Source organism: Pteronotus mesoamericanus, unplaced genomic scaffold (genome assembly GCF_021234165.1).
Source record: "Pteronotus mesoamericanus isolate MK-2021 breed Mesoamerican mustached bat unplaced genomic scaffold, CSHL_Meso_final contig_40, whole genome shotgun sequence".
NCBI lineage: Eukaryota > Metazoa > Chordata > Mammalia > Chiroptera > Mormoopidae > Pteronotus > Pteronotus mesoamericanus.
In genome coordinates, this window is record NW_026555150.1 from 13,892,288 (window position 1) to 13,909,023 (window position 16,736).

The window sequence follows — 16,736 nt, forward strand, 5'->3', positions numbered from 1 at the left end:
AAAACATGCTACTTACTTGTACAAAAGTTTTTGAAAGCATTTTCACCAACTCCATGGGGTTTCCTAAGCATTCTATCTTCCTGACTTCATTCCTTAATTGCAAGCTATTCCTTATACATGCAAAGCCAATTAGCCCACTAGAATGAAAGCTCTGTGAGGACAGGGAATTTTGCCTGTTTTTTCATTTCAAGATGACTGGCAGTTTGAAGGTGCTCAGTAAATATTTATTAAATAAATGAATATTTATATATTATTTCCTTTCCAGTTATGAGCAAAGTCTTCAGAGATGATTAATGTTAGCATGGATTATGCTAACAAACATTTGAATGATCAAGTATTTCAGTAAAGCTGCTCACTGAAATAGTACTCCTTTTTCCTTCCCCCGTCTTCTTTCCTTCCCCTTCATCACTAAAACAGGAAAAAATAGTATCTATTTCATAGTATGGGTGAAGATTAAAGAGTGTTAATACAGACAAGTACTTAATATAGTTAATTTTCCATACATGATAGCTGTTAGTATGAATATGACTTCTTCCACTCCATCAATAAGTAATGACCAACATAATTAGGAGATGGGAGAAGCCAATAATTCTCTACGAGCTTCAAAGCTTGTAAATTCTGGGTGCTGTAAGTTATAGAAAGCATGTGGCATATCATAGATATACTTTGTATATGTTTTCCTAGAATTTTTCTTGTGAAATTAATGAAGGCAAGAGAAGACATAACTATTCTTGAGATGAACATATGATGATTATTCCTTAAACACTGCTCTATTTATCATTCAAAAAAGATTACCTCTCCACAAGTTCTTGTCCATTCCAGCAAAGAGTGTCGTTTTCAGCCACAGGGCTATGGCTGCAGATATAGCCAGGCAAAGCACTATAGAAACTGATGAAAGATTTCAACTTCTGAATTAGTTCCCTGAAAGAAAAACAAAACATCTGTGCATAAGAAGCAAGTAAACTCAGTATGAGAAAAGTTTAATTTCCTTACCAGCATGACAGAAAGGCTCTACCAGACTGATTAGAGCAATAAATGATTTTTAAACACATTCTTGGCTATAAGGCCACAATTTTTTTTTAAATCAATAAAATTATATTTAAAAAAAGTCGCTTGCCATATAAGGTACTGTTCCTATCAGAAGGATGATTTAATTCCAACATTCATTTTCTAACACTTTCAGTTTCTATTTTTTGTTTAAAATGCTGTTACTTACATTCTCAAAGGTGCTGATTACAGGCACACCAGAGCACTACATACCTTTCGTTTCTGCGTGTAACTGAGTGCACTGATTGTAATTTACAATGCTATTACCCTAGAGATGACCCTTTTCCATGTAGGCTGTGGCTAATAGTTGCAGATCAGAATTACAGGGTGCTCAGAGCAGTACAATCTCTATAAAATTCTCCTAATAATATAGCCAGAGAAACCGCTAGAGGAGGGAGCTTTCTTTGTGTGTATATTGCGGTGCCTGTGGGAGGAGGGAGTGGATCTTAGTATAGTATAATGCCTTCCTGTGCATAATGCACACCCAAGTTTTTGGCCCAAACTTTCAGGGAAAAAAACAATCTTTCACTTTAATGTTTTTAAAAGATTTTATTTATTTATTTTTAGAGAGAGGGGAAGGGAGGGAGAAAGAGAGGGAGAGAAACATCGACGTGCAAGAGAAACATTGGCTGGTTGCCTCTCACACACCCCCAACTGGGGACCTGGCCCGCAACCCAGGCATGTACCCTGAAAGGGAATAGAACCGGTGACACTTTGGTTCACAGGCTGGCTCTCAACCCACTGAGCCATGCCAGGCAACGCAATGTTTTAATTGTTTAATTCAATTTTTAATTTATTTATACTTGGATACTTGTTTTTTGTATTATAAAGGAATTTTAGCATTTATTTTTAAACATATATATATATATTGTTACTGCTTTCTAGGGTTACACTTTAATGCATAAACATAAATAAAAGAATTAAAAACATTTATATAGATACAGAATTAGTACTACCCACATATAATGTGCATCCTTATTTTCCCCTCAAAAACATAGGCAAAAAAGTGCACATTATACATGGTAAAACATATAATTTATTTGCTTTGGCTTTTATGCTATATATGATAAGACAAATGTGTGTGTATGTGAGAGAGAGAGAGAGAGAGAGAGAGAAAGGCACTGAAAAAATGACAGAGAGAGAGAAATGTATTATGTGTGCAAATCTGTAAATATGTATAAACACAAACACATAAATACCCAGACAAATTTTTGGCCTGTTATCTTGTTACAGATATACATGGACACACAAAATAAAACACTACAGACTAGAGAGAAGTGGATATGCTTATAAAAATATTAAAACGTTTATGTAATAAATGCCCAGTGGTGAACAAAAATAAAAATAGCTTTTATTTTCTAAAGTGATGTTCCTGGTAGAAAAGAAGTTAAAGAATTCTTCATCTACAATTCTACCTTAAGTCTCCCCTAAGTTTTTGGAGACTCTGCTAGGGAATTTCCTGGCAGTGGAGTAATAATTCAATTCTGTCTCCAGGCTAAGAATGGATTGGTTTGATATATAGGCCTCTGGAGGAGCCAGAAGTCTGAATCTCATTTGGACACTTGTGGAAGTCTGGAGCTCAGAAATGCCTTTTGGGGGATTGTTCTCAAATCTGGTCAAAAGAGGAAGACTGGTAGAAATTATTTTTTTGCATTTAATGCCATTTTCCACTTTATTACCATAAAACAATTCATTTCAACTAATGATTTAAGAGAGAGAGCTTACAATACACATCTTCACAAAGGCTTGGGTCACAGTAAAGCCAGGGTGATGGAGAGAACAACTCAAGAAAGGTTATTGAGATGTAGGGGTAACTCTGATGTCCCTACAGTTGTTTCCTGCTGTGCTCTAACCCCCTCACAGACTACTCGTGGCTGGACTCCATCAATTTCCAAAGTAAAGAGGCTCAATTCAGGGCTCTGAAAATAAAAGTCAACATTATAGTTTCTCGCAGAGGAAAAAGATGGGTTCAATTAACGCTAATAGGAGAGATGCTCTGTTTTACAAGGTAATAATACAGTTCCCAAGAGTGGAAACTGAAAGACTAAAGGCTGAGACTGAGTAATTTCCCCCTTTCCATGAGGAAATGGAATATGGCATTAGTGTATAAGAAGCGATGGCTCTCTCTTTAATGAAAGAGTTTCCCTTAGGCCTTCTCCTACCTCCAAACTCTCTTGTACTAACATAGCACATGGCAAGAAAAATTGAACTCATAGAAAAGCCTTCCACTTTGACTTCCTTAGAAGTTAAAAAAATAAATAAAAGCACTCTGAACTTCTCCCAGTCTCCTAACTCTTGAAGTTTTCTTAGCTGATTATATAGATCACCAAAAAACTGGAGAGGATTCAGAGTCTGTCTAAATTTTAAGCGGATAAGAGGCTGCAATAAATGTAAGACCTCCCACTTGAGTGTGGAAGGATATTACTTGGTGGGGTCAAGATAAAAGTAGAAGAAAACTTCAAAGAATGTGAATAATGTGAACAGTCTGGGTCATCAAATTCTAGAACACAGAGGAATCTCTTTGAAACTTAAACAAGGTAACTTGTGTAAATAAAAGGCCATCCTGTTTTATAGCATACCCATTACCACCCCAGGATATACAAGATGAACCTATGTGTTTTAAAAACATTTTTTCTGAATTTGTTATTTTTAATTTAGAACACAGTTCATTTAGCAACCATGCTGTAATGATGATTAGATTCTCAGACCAGCCCTTCAAAAATGAGTGGCAGCTAAGAGCACTGACTTTAGAATCTAACATATGTGAGTTTCAAATGCCAACTACTTCCTCACTTACTTAGCAGTAAAACCTTAGGCAAATTCTAAACTTCTCTGAGCCTTATTTTCCTTATGTGTAAAATGAAATTAATGATAAGTTGCTGTAATGATGAAATGAGACAATGCATGCAGAGTGTTTAGCACAGTACCTAGCACAAAGTGATCCTCCCACAGTGTTAGTCATTTGGTAATTTACTACCTTTATTATGAACCTGTAGAATACACACACACACACGCACACACACACACACACTCTCTCTCTCTCTCTCTCTCTCTCTCTCTCTGCATATGAAATATATTATATTCCAAATAAATTTATGTATGAAATAGAATTAAGATTTTTTTTCAATTTTTAGATAACTTGATGTATACAAGATAAATAAATCCTTCATCTTTTAAGATGGGTATTAAAATGTACAACCATGCTCTCTCCCACAATATTTTTCCTGATATTCTTTCTCAAAGAGTAGCTAGCCATTGGGCTGCATAAAGCACTGAACTAATCTGGTATAGCAGTTGGAATGGTCTTTGCCTGGTGGGAAGGTGGTGGGAGCCTTTAGAGGGAATTGTGTCTAAGAGTTAGATGTAGAGTATCTGATGCGGAAGGCCAAGATGAAGTTGAGTTTTAAAAGGTAGGTTAGTCATTAGTTATCAGGGAAATGCAAGTCCGAACCACAGTGAGACACCACTTCACCAGGATGACAATAATGACGACAATGACGACGACGACAACAACAACAACAAAAGCAGACAACAAATGCGGTGAGGATGTGGAGAGATTGGAACTCTCATACATTGCTGATGGAAATGCAAAATGGTACCGCTGCTGTGGAAAACAGTTTGGTGGTTAAAAATAAGCATAGAGTTACCATATGATCTAGCAATTACACTGCTAGGTATAAACACAAAATAATGAAAAACAAGTACTCAAATAAGTATATGTACATGAATGTTCATAGCAGTACTACTTACAATAGCCAAAAGGTGGAACAAGAGATGTTCAACTGATAAAGGGATAAACAAATACATATTCTATATAATGGCATATCATTCAGCCTTAAAAAGAAAAAAAGGGTGAACCTTAAAAACATTATGCTAAGTGAAAGAAGCCAATTATGAATGACCACATATTATATAATTCCATTCATGTGAAATGTCCAAAATAGGCAATTTTACAGAGACAGAAAGTAGATTAGTGTCTGCTTAGGGATATGGGGGATGAATGTTGGGGAATGGGATTTCCTCCCAAGATGATGAAAATGTTCTAAATTGATTGTGGTGACAGTTGCACAACTCTGAATATATTAAAAACAGCTGAATTGTACACTTTAAATGGGTGAATTATATGGTATGTGGATTATATCTCAGTACCATTGTTATGAGACATAACCTTCCCCCCCAACAAAATAAAAGGTCAAGAAGAGGTAAAATACGTCTCAGAGAATGAGAAGCTTTGCTACTAGGAGAGGGCTGTCCCTTGGAACAATGGAAGAAGACAGTCAGGAGAGCTAGGAAAAACCCAGGTTTGGATGGACATGAAATAGAATCATGGGTGAAGGGTGAGAAGAGAAATTTTTATGAGCTGCAACTGCAGCATTGCAAGAGCTATAAATGGTTTTTAAAATCTATTTTTTCCTTCAGATGAAGTTTGTACATTTTCTTTCTCATTATAAACAAATATATGCTCACTATGGAGAAATGTATGCTCACTAAATATTTTCTATATTTAGAAAATATAGAAAGGCAGAAAGGGATAAAAATATTATTCCTACTAGCCAGAGGCAATCAATGTTAATATTTAGATATACTGCCTTGTAGACTTTTCTCTCTGGTAAAGTTTTTTTTTATTTATTTCTCTAAAACCCTTTCTTCTTGATAGTCTCTTCACTGAGTTCTTTTCGATTTGTAGTGTATATTATTCCCATTAGAACCTACTTAGGATTTAAGGTGGATTTAATTAGGGGGAAAAACTCAGAATAATGAAATAAATGCCAGTTCTCAGAAACTTCCCAGGGCCTGTGGGATGAGGCAGTACCGCCTTTGGTTCCAGCACAGCTAGCAAAGTGGCCAGTGCTTTTGAGTTCCCAGGTACAGTGCAGGCCATTCCTTCATGCAAAACCTTCTAAATGCTGTGAGAAAATAAACCTCGCTTTCCCCAAGAAAATGTGATTTTTGAAAAGAAATCCAGAAATACTATTTTTCAGGGTAGAATAAAGACTTTCTAAACTGTTGGAGAGTTAATGAGCTTTTCCGAAGAGAGTGACAACAGGTGATAATGTCCTCTGACACCGCAGCTAGAAAGCAGCAGAGTGTGACAGGAGTAGTTTACCTCCTACCAAGTTTACTGGGCCTCTCTCATTTCTCCCCTTCATTGTCATTCCTTCCTAAACTTGGTCTGGCATGGGAATTAAGTGGATTTTATTTTTATCTTTTCTTGAATAAAGCTTTCTTTCTCCATGCTTACAATTTTTAAAGCAGGCCAGTTGAAGATTTCTATCTCCCTCTTTAAAGAAAGAGACTGAAACTAAATTAAGTGACATATTAATTACCCACATATGATTCAGTCAAGATTTCTTTTCTTTGTGCTAGTAACCCATGACAGACAACAAAAGAATCTCCACCCATGAACTTAGGCATTCTGCTCCACTGAATTGTCTATAGAAAAAAAAAAAAAGATAGAAAGTTTGGACAATTAGTTGCCCAGGATAGGAAAAACAATCTGTTTGGAAGGAATGTTCTTTGATTCCAATTCCACTTCACTCTAATACATACATGCCAAACAAAGCATTTGACATACAAATAGTGGAGCCTATGGCTCTCACTTAGGACAAATCAAACACTTGCTTACAGCAGTCCGCTCAGGAAAAAAGAGTCTCTTCATAGAGGTTTCCATTCAATGTGTTAAATGTGGAACTAAAGGATGGGGCCCCTTTGCATGCACGAGCCATTTTGAAATATTGCAGCTGGGTGCACGTGATCTTCCCTGGAGGGCTCTCACTATTCTCAAGAGGAGAGTCCCCTTCTCCTGTTGTGGGGGAGGGGATTCCTTTTGCTTTCTTGCAATGATTTGCTTGGGCAGGCATCAAAGCAGCACTAATTGGAAACGACTAAAAGTAAAAACAGCCTTTCATCCCCAAGTGCAGATCCTGAACTTTTCTCCTTTACTATTAAGGCTCCTTTTTTCTTAATATAAGCAGTATGAGCTCATTATTTTTTTTAATTGAAAACACAGAAAAGCATATAAACTAAAATAATTGTAACTGAAATGATATAGGATCATGCCTAAAGCTGCTGCTGAGAACCTTTCACAGTCTTACTCTAAACCAGAATTTTCTACCATTCCAGACATTACTTTTTCTCACGCTGTTCCGTTTGCCAGGAACACTCTTTCTCTCCTCCATCTGTTGAATTTCTACTAGTTCCTCAAGGCCCAGCGCAAAAGTTATGGTACCTTTTCTAAGAAGCCTTTCTTGACTCCCAGGAGAGCTGCTAACTTTCCCACCTATGATGCTGCCACCCTTTTGTACATAGCTGTTTTGGCACTTGCCCCTAATGTATGAAAAGTATTCATTTGTGCGTCTGTCTTCCTAACTAGGCTAGGAGGAGTTCCTCCTATTCATCAGAGCCTAATCCTTATACAATGCATAGCATATACATGGTGTTGACAAATGTTGAAAGAAGTAGAGTCCAATTTAGAGTAGAATGACTTGTACCAGACCCGAAACTCATTGATTCACTCAGGACATACTTTGTTGTTTTGTTCAGAGGGAGGAAAGCACTACTGAACTGACAAAGCTGCCTAGCCAAACCACAGCAACAATCTGAGAGGGAGTGGGAGTCTGCATTGATTTGGACCAGGGAGCTGAGCTCAGCTTTTGTTCTTTTCTTTCTAGGTCATTTACTAGTGTCACCTAATCCATTGCCCCTATAGAACAAGTCAGAGGGAAAGGGGAGGAGGGAGAGTACAGGAAGAAGGCGGCTGGAATACACAGATGTAATTTCACAAGGGTGGAGGGACTGTGTGACTTTCTCACAGGTCAGCAGTTGGGCCAGAAACTTGGTATATACATTTAGAAAAGGGAAAGATATTGCTCATGTATTCTACCAAACTTTATGGGGGATATGCAAATAACAAAGTAAACAGTATCCTAAGAGAAGTGAGAGAGACATTCAAAGGCTGACATCTGAGACATGCTGAAAATATTAGAGTTGAAGAGGGCTATGAGAATCTCATTTCTTCTATTCTGAATGTGCTATTGTACATCTTGTCCTATCCTCACTGTTTTAAATCTGATGACAGATATTTTAAATATTTATACCTTAAAAAGATGCAGTCTCATACATAGGCCACCAGTTGAATATCAAAATTGCCTTTAAATTGAACTAAGGTATTTCTAAGTTTAGTTGTATGTTGCAAACTACCCAGTTGGGGGCAGACGAAACAAGCACATGACTTCTGAATGCTACCAAAGGAATCCTGCATTTCTTTTTGTGTTGTTATTTTTAATAAGGCAATGGGCTTTTCAACTCATAATCAGATTCAGACAGCTTGCTCACAACCTCTACAGAATGAATACTACAATAGGGTTTCTTTCCAATTATCATATTTTTAACCACAGAGGATGGAGCTTGGGCATGGGTGTGAGGGGTGCTGAAGGCACAGACATTTTTCTGGATAGTGTAAAATGCTGTGCATAACATACTGAGAAATTTACAAAGGTACTAACGCTGCCAAAACAAGCCCTCCAATAACATCAGATTGCAGGGGGCAGTACATTTAGCCAGAGATCATCTTAATCCCCAATTCTCTCCTTTCCTTAAGAGGGTTTACAATGCCTATTTGAGGGAGTTAAATGAAATCAGACACCTTCTTGCTGTTTTGTTTTCTTATTCTGCCAGAGAATTCACAAAGAATGGCTCCACATCAGACTGTAATGCTTCATTTTACTAAAAAGACGAGAAGCATCATGGGTCAGGCTCATGTTTCCAACATCCAAAGGAGCCCTGCCTGACTACCACTTACTACAGTCAACAGATTTTGGAATTTTTCTTACTATCTTTTCTTTTCTTTTGAGGTTAACAACAAGTTCAAAAATGAATATAAATAAAGTGCCAAATCTTGGTGCCAAGTCAAGAACCCATTTATCAATTTCTTTTTTCCCTTGGAGGTATCAACACCCACAGAATCCTCCCTGGCCCTCCACAGAGCAAGATAAAAGCTATGGCAGCAGGGCCTCGATGAATCTCTTATTTACTCAAAATTGTATTCAGGTTGACAGGATAATCTCAAAATGGGACTGGGTTAATGTTAACTTTGAAAAAGCTCTGCATGTGATTCTGTTACAAATCCATATTCCACCTCCTCCATGACACTTTCACTGTAACTCCCTGGGCAGAGAGGATCTCTCTTTCCCCATAGGTGGCTTCTATATATTCTGGACATTCTTTTGCACTTACAAAACTGTTTTGGAATTATTTGCATTTAAGTCCATTTTCACATTCCACTGATTTCGAAAGCAGAGACTGTGTCTTGATTTTCAGTGCCCAGTATATATTCTGGCACATAATAGGTGTTTCCTAAAATTCATTTATATAATGATATAAATATAACATAAATATACATTATTATATTTACAAGTATATTACACTTATAATTTATATTTTAATCATACATAATTAATGCATACTACTATATAGAATATTTGCTTCAATCTAATGTGCAAGTGGTTTCTACCAGTTAAAGATCAATTACAGATTAATTCCTCAGGTGGTTTGGAAAGAGTGAAATCAATGGCACACAACAGACAAAGGACAGTCAGGGGCTAAAGAGGGCCTGGAAAAATGGCCTAATTTTGTCCTCTTAGAAAAACAAAAACTTGCCAAAGAACGCAATGGTATAGGGAAACAGTTCCCAAATATTTCGGTGCCAGGAACCTGTGGTGGTTTTTAAAGATACCCACAAATTCCTTGATATTATTCCCTTCAAGAGGTGGAGGTTAATTACCCTCCTCCTTTACTGTGGACTAGAATATGTGACTCACTTTTAACAAACCAAGCCTGTCCAAATTGAGAGTATGTCAACTTCTGAGACGGGGTCATAAAAGACACAACAGCTTTCTTCTTGCTCTTTTCCATGGATCACTTATTAGGATCACTCTCCTAAGCCAGGAGCCATGATGTGAGGATACTCATGAGGTCCATGTAGTGAAGAACTAAAGCTTCCTTCTAACAACCAGCACTAACTTGCTAAATGTGTAAGTGAGCCACCTTGAAAGTAGATCCTCCAGCCTAAGTCAACACTTCAGATGACTGCCAGCCCCAGGCAACATCTTGATTGAAATATCTTTAGAGATTCAGAACCACTTAGCTAAGCAGTTCCCAAATTCCTGACAGTAACTGAGATAATGAATTTTTGGGGTTTAAAGCACTATTTTTGGATAGTTTGTTATACAGCACTAGATAACTGATACAACCCTTTAACACCCCAAATTGTTGAGAACCCCAAAGAACTTTTGTTTATATAATGCATATCTACTGCTTTATATATTAAAACACAGAACATATTTTAATTATTAATTTTAAACTAATAATAATGAGACATTATATGTTAACATAAATAACATTTTAATGAAGAGTAACATTGTTTTTTTTTTAAAGATTTTATTTGTTTATTTCTAGAGAGAGGGGACGGAAGGAAAAAGGAGAGGGATATATTGATGTGAGAGAGACACATCAATCAGCTGCCTCTTCTACACACCCCGAATGAAAACCAAACCTGCAATTCTGGCAGCTGCCCTGACCAGGAATTGAATCAGAGACCTTTCACTCTGTGGACGATGCCCAGCCAATTGAGCCACAACATCCAGGGCTGTAAAGTGATACTGTTTATGCATTTTTGCAAAATACTGCCTGTCTTAATAGGAGACAGATTAATTCTCCCATTGGCTTCTGCATTTACTCTGTTGCACTATGTTGTTTTGGTTGAAGTATATAAACAAAAGCCAGCTTCACACAAATATGTAATTAGCAAATGCAGATCACAATGACCTAATGAAAGGGTTTCTGGGACTCCTTGGGTCCTAGAATCACACGTGAAAATTGCTGTTACAGGGAAACTAGGCATTCATTAGTTTGGAAATCAATAAAAGAAAAGAAAACGGGCCTTCCTGACATGCTACTTTGAAGGACCGTCTCTCAAGCAGCCTCATTGCCTTTTCTCACCCTGAACTATATATCACATATGACTGGAGACTACCATTTCAAAACCTCCTGTAGTAAATGGATATGAATGGAAGAATTTACCCCAAATCTGAGATGTTACTTATTTCATCTCTTCATTTTCCATCTGTAGGCCAATATCTCCCTATGTCTTCAAAGTCATGAGGAAGTAGAACTCAGGTCTAGCTATTTTTGAGCCAGTGGCAGGATTGGCTACAAGTGCACTGCTTTGGGGTAAGGCAGTTCTCCTAGATCTGTGTTGGGCTTCCTATCAAATTTCTATCCCTTATTTGTAAACATGAAACAAGAACAGGAAAGGAGAGAATCTGGATGTGGTGAGGAGGAATGAAGAGAGTAAGAAACAAACTTTAATATAGTCCCTTGCCTGCTCTCTTAATAAATAAGAATTGAATCCTGCATTTTATCATTCTTAAAAGAGAGTGTAGAGTGTACAATGCGTATATGAATGAGTGTGCTTGCCATTTTATCTCTGGTGAGCTCATCCTGGACTCACTACTAATAATGGGAAAAGCCACAAACCAAACCATGGCATTGTGAAACCAAATCATAACAAAAAAATGTTTTATCAATAAAAATCTTGAATAGAGAAGCCCATACCACCCTGTCTTGCTGTACTGAATATTTATATATGATAAATTTACATGTAAATATGGCTTGGATATAATACAATTTTTTTTCTTTAACATGGATAGATGACAGAATTTAATTAACCAAACACTCTACTTGGAATGACTAAATAACATGTATTTAAGAATTTTCACTCCAGTGGTTTTTGACCTTAAAATACAATTGCTAATTGTATACTAAAATAGAGAGGAAAAAAACAAAACAAAAAACCTCTCACCTTCTTCGACTGGATAAGGTTTCTTCATGTTCTACATGAGCAACTTTTAATACCTTCTTGTCAATAAACAGATCCTCGGGATAATACGCAGATCTATATTGACGTTGTTGAGAATGGGCACATAGCTTGCCAATCTAGAAAAAGAAATGCAGTATAATTATATGATACTTTCAAATATATTATAGTAGAAACAAATTCTGAAACACACTTCAATTTCTTCCCCAATTTCTTTTTAAAAAGCAGAATGAAGCTGTTACTGGGTCCAAAAAGGTGATACGCTTTTAAGGGAAAGGACCATCTGTGGAAAAGAAGACTGAAGACTTAGGGTGGGGACACTCTGAGCGCAGCATATTCAGAGATTCCCTAAGAAAAAACATGCATTTTTTTTTCTATAGTGAAATGCACATTTGAGAGGACCCCCTACACAGGATTTATGCCATTGATACCTTTTAGTGGCATTTGGTATTTATACGTATAAAGAAATTCACAAGTAGGCATTGAAAATTTAGGAAGAACCAGTGCAGGAGATGAGGGGGTGTGTGGAGATGTGTAGAGGATTCTGTTAATAAAAGAGCAGCCTCCCATGCACAGAGTGGTCCCCATTCTTACGAGCATTTTGTTATAAGACCTAAGCTAGAGTATTCTGAAAGATGTTAATGTAGTTGCTCATTTGGCTTTCCTAAAAATGCCCAAGGGAAGGAAGAAGGCAAGCCCACCAATCAATAGCCAGTATCATTAGCTATAAATCACATATCATTGAATAAGGTCAGGATTGAGAGTATTAAAGAATATATGAGGTTTGTCCAGAAAAAGTTCAACCATTGTTAACATAACGAGAATGGTTTGTGTGACACTGATGTAGCCTGGCGACCAAGGAGAGTGGACTGGAATGTGCGTGTGTGAATGACGAAAATTTCACTGTACTAGTCAGTGGGGGCAGTAGACACCATTGAGTGAGCACGTGTACTGTGTGGCGGTCACATTTAAAATGACTGAGCAAGTAGAGCAATGAATCTGCATCAAATTTTGCATGAAGTTTGAACATTCATATGTGGAAATTATTTGGATGATTTAGAAGGCCGCAGCTATGGGCAGCTGCTGATTGGCAGCTTTATCACAACACACCAGCTCATGCACCATGTCTCATGCAGAGTTTTTGGTGAAACATCAAATCACCCAGGTGACTCAGCCCTTCAACAGTTCAGATTTGTCACCCTGCGACTTCTGGCTTTTCCCAAAACTAAAATCACCACTGAAAGGGAAGAGATTTCAGACCGTCACTGAGATTCAGGAAAATACGATGGGGGCAGCTGACGGCGATTGGGAGAACTGTGTGCGGTCCCAAGGTGTCTACTTTGAAGGGGACTGAGGCATCCTTGTCCTATGTACAATGTGTCTTGTATCTTCTTCAATAAATGTCTATTTTTCATATTGCATGGATGGATACCTTCTGGACAGACTTTGTAGGTACTTTACAGAGTTCACCTTCTTTCCCTGTTGCTCTTTCCCCCTCCTTCTCTACCTAACTGCCTCTCTTTCTTTCTCCTTTCCTTTCTCCATTAATTTGTTCCTTTAAAAGTACTTATTGGATGCCTCCCTCTAAAGCTTAGCTCTTTTACACTTATACAGCAATGATAAAAAATGGCACCAGCTATCTTTCTCAATTCTAAATGATTTGGTTAAATTATTTGTAGGTTTCATATATTTTCACTTTTAGAAGCCTAATTAAACTTCTATATGAAAAAGTATAAATATATATGCATAACCCATAAATACAGACAACAGTGTGGCAATGGCCAGAGGGAAGGGATTGTGAGGGCAAAGGATCAATGGGCAAAAGGGGGGGATGGGGATATCTGTAATGGGGTAAACAAAAATAAAGTAAAAAATAAGTATAAATATTACCATATGTCTCCCCTGTGCCAGATACTGTGCTAAATGATATCATTCCCATTCTATAGGGGAGGAATTTGAGGCTCAGGCAGATTAAGTGACTTGCCTAAAGCAAATGGGCAGTGGATTCAATCTAATTTTGAGCCAATTTGTCAGACTTCAAAGCTTATGCAATATCACTTCACTAAAGACAATGTTTGATTTCCAGTTCTTTACATTCTATATTTTTAATTTAATTTATCAGAGTGGCATTGGTTCACAAAATTCACAAAACCATACAGGTTTCAAGTGTACAAATCAACAAAACATCATCTGCACACTGCACCATGTGCCCATTGCCCCAAGCAAAGTCTCTTTCAGTCGCCATTTCCCCTGCTTTGCCCACCTCCACCCAGCCCCCACCCCTTTCCCTCTTGTTATCACCATACTGCTGTCTGTGCCTCCGTGTTATGTATTTATGTTTTTTGGCTAATGGGGGGAATTCTCAGTCCTCAAAAACATAGTCAATACAACCCAGGTGAATGTATAGATTGTATACTTTAGGAAAAATATTCAAAATACCTCATTAAGTCAGGGATTATACCTTTGTTACTTCTGTACCTCCAGAGAATTCTGAATGGATTCTGCACACTGTTAGCACTCAGTAATGGTGAATCAATTGAAGTGAATGGAAGGAACTTCGTAATATCAGGACTAGTGCACCATTCTATTGATAGGTAACCCTAGCTTCTGGATTTCTCAAGATGATCAAGGTAATATCTACTAAATTATTTCTCTCTTTATAAGGGCATAAATGGCATTTAGCCTGTATAACTTGGGAAAGTTTTTCATATATAAATAAATTATTGAATTAGAAAAAATCTAGAATCAGTGGTACATAACCTCCATTTATGAAAGACAACACCTAGAGTCTAATACTCATACTAGCTATTCTCAATAGTTTATCTTAATGAGAATGAAACAAAGGTTGCAGACGCTTTAAAATACAGGACTCTTGCCCTGGTCAGTGTGGCTCTGTGGATTGGGCGTTGTCCTGCAAACTGAAATGTTGCCAGTTTGACTCCCGGTCAGGACAGATGCCTGGGTTGCAGGTTCGGTCCTCAGTTGGGGTGCATGATCAATGTTTCTGTCACACATCAATGTTTCTCTCCCTCTTTATCTCCTGCCCTTCCCCTTTCTCTAAAATAAAAAAAAAATACAGTTGATCCTTGAACAACACACATTTGAACTATGTGGATCCACTTATATGTGGATTTTTTTTCCAATAAATATACACTATAAGCGTATCTTCTTTTTAAAAAAGAAATCCAATTATTTGTTTATTTTAAAGATTTTATTTATTTATTTCTACAGAGGGGAAGGGAGGGAGAAAGAGAGGGAGAGAAACATCAATGCGTGGTTGCCCCTTGTGTGCTCCCTACTGGGGACTTGTTCCACAACCTAGGCATGTGCCCTAGACTAGGAATTGAACCTGTGTCTGTCTTATATTCTTTCATGATTTTCTTAAACAATATTTTCTCTAGCTTACTTCATTGTAAGAATACAATAAAATACATACATATATATATATATATATACATATATATATATATATATATATATATATATATATATACACAAAATATGTGTTAACTGTTTATGTTTTTGGTAAGACTTCTAGTCCACAGTAGACTATTAGTGATTTACTTTTGGGGGAGTCAAAAGTTATACACAGATTTTCAACTGCACAAGAGGAAGTCATTGCCCCAACCCCCACATTGTTCACAGGTCAACTGTATTCCATTTGGCTTTGGAATGGATGATACTGAATTTTTCAGATGTGCTTATGTAATGCTATTTGACTTGGGTTAATACTAATTTTAAATGAGGAATCTGTATTCTCTGAATTTGCCCTAACTGGTAGCAGTCTGGTAGGGTGCTTTAGGGTAGGGTTGCAATTTTCAATCTTTGTGATCTCAAGGCACACATAAACTAGTTGTTAAAATTCTGCACCACACCAAAAACTAGATTTTTTTTGCCAATCTGACAAAAAAAAAATAGGTATAGTTTTGATTCATTCATAACAGATGGCTATTGTGTTTACTGTTGTCATTTTTTTTAATTTGACAAGCTAAGGGAAAAGAGGTCAGTGCCCTTGACTAAATACTCAGGTATTGCACGTTTTACAAATTCTTGTGGTACAGCAGTTGAAAATTGCTGGGCTAGAGCCCTGCCTGAATGGACTGAGAAGTTAAGTTCCAATCACTTCCAAAGCACACAGTGCACATACAAATAGCTTAGGGTAGACTGTGCATCAGAAAATTATATCCTTAGACATATATGGCTTTACATTATTAAACTGCAGGGGAAACATTCATAGAACATAACCTTGATTTTTGTTCCATAAATATATATTTATTATTTTGTGAATATACATCAATGTGAGAGTATATTCCTTCAGGACTGAAGCAATCTTAGCATGTTCAGGAGGACACGACACATTCTCTTGAGCAACACCTAGTCCAAATCTGGCACTGAAATAGAAATTTTTCACTCATCTTTCACAGTAACTTGTCTACTTGCAACTCACAGCCGGGAAATCTCCTTTCCCACTGAATGTCTGCCCTTCCTATCAGTGAACACTATTTGGGCCACAGCAAGACTACTGTCTCAGCCTACTGGAGAGGGGGCAGCTGAGATAAAAGTAGGAAGGTTAAGACAAAATGAGAATGTAGGCAGGCTGCAGCCTGACCTTTCTTCCCGTCACCCAATGTGGCATTAAGGAGCTGACTTTCCAAGGGTCTGTGTAGGGTAAGGGGCAAACAATGGTGTCCTGCCAACACCCCACTCCCCCACCTGAAATCTACAATTCACCACATCTTATCAGAAAAGCTACATTTTCTTCCACAAATTTACCATGAAGCAAATTCCTGGCATATACAAAGAATTTATCAAA

At 37.3% G+C, this 16,736-nt stretch overlaps 1 protein-coding gene across 1 annotated transcript in view; it reads right to left on the reverse strand.

Moving 5' to 3' along the window:
* Positions 1–16,736, reverse strand: part of GPC3 (glypican 3) — a 456,600-nt gene that overhangs the window by 138,239 nt on the left and 301,625 nt on the right. Inside the window, exons 4-5 of the mRNA XM_054577034.1 lie at positions 11,909–12,042; positions 796–921 (exon numbers count right to left, since the gene is read on the reverse strand). Coding sequence (XP_054433009.1) covers positions 796–921; positions 11,909–12,042 — 260 coding nt within the window. The remainder of the gene's footprint in view (positions 1–795; positions 922–11,908; positions 12,043–16,736) is intronic.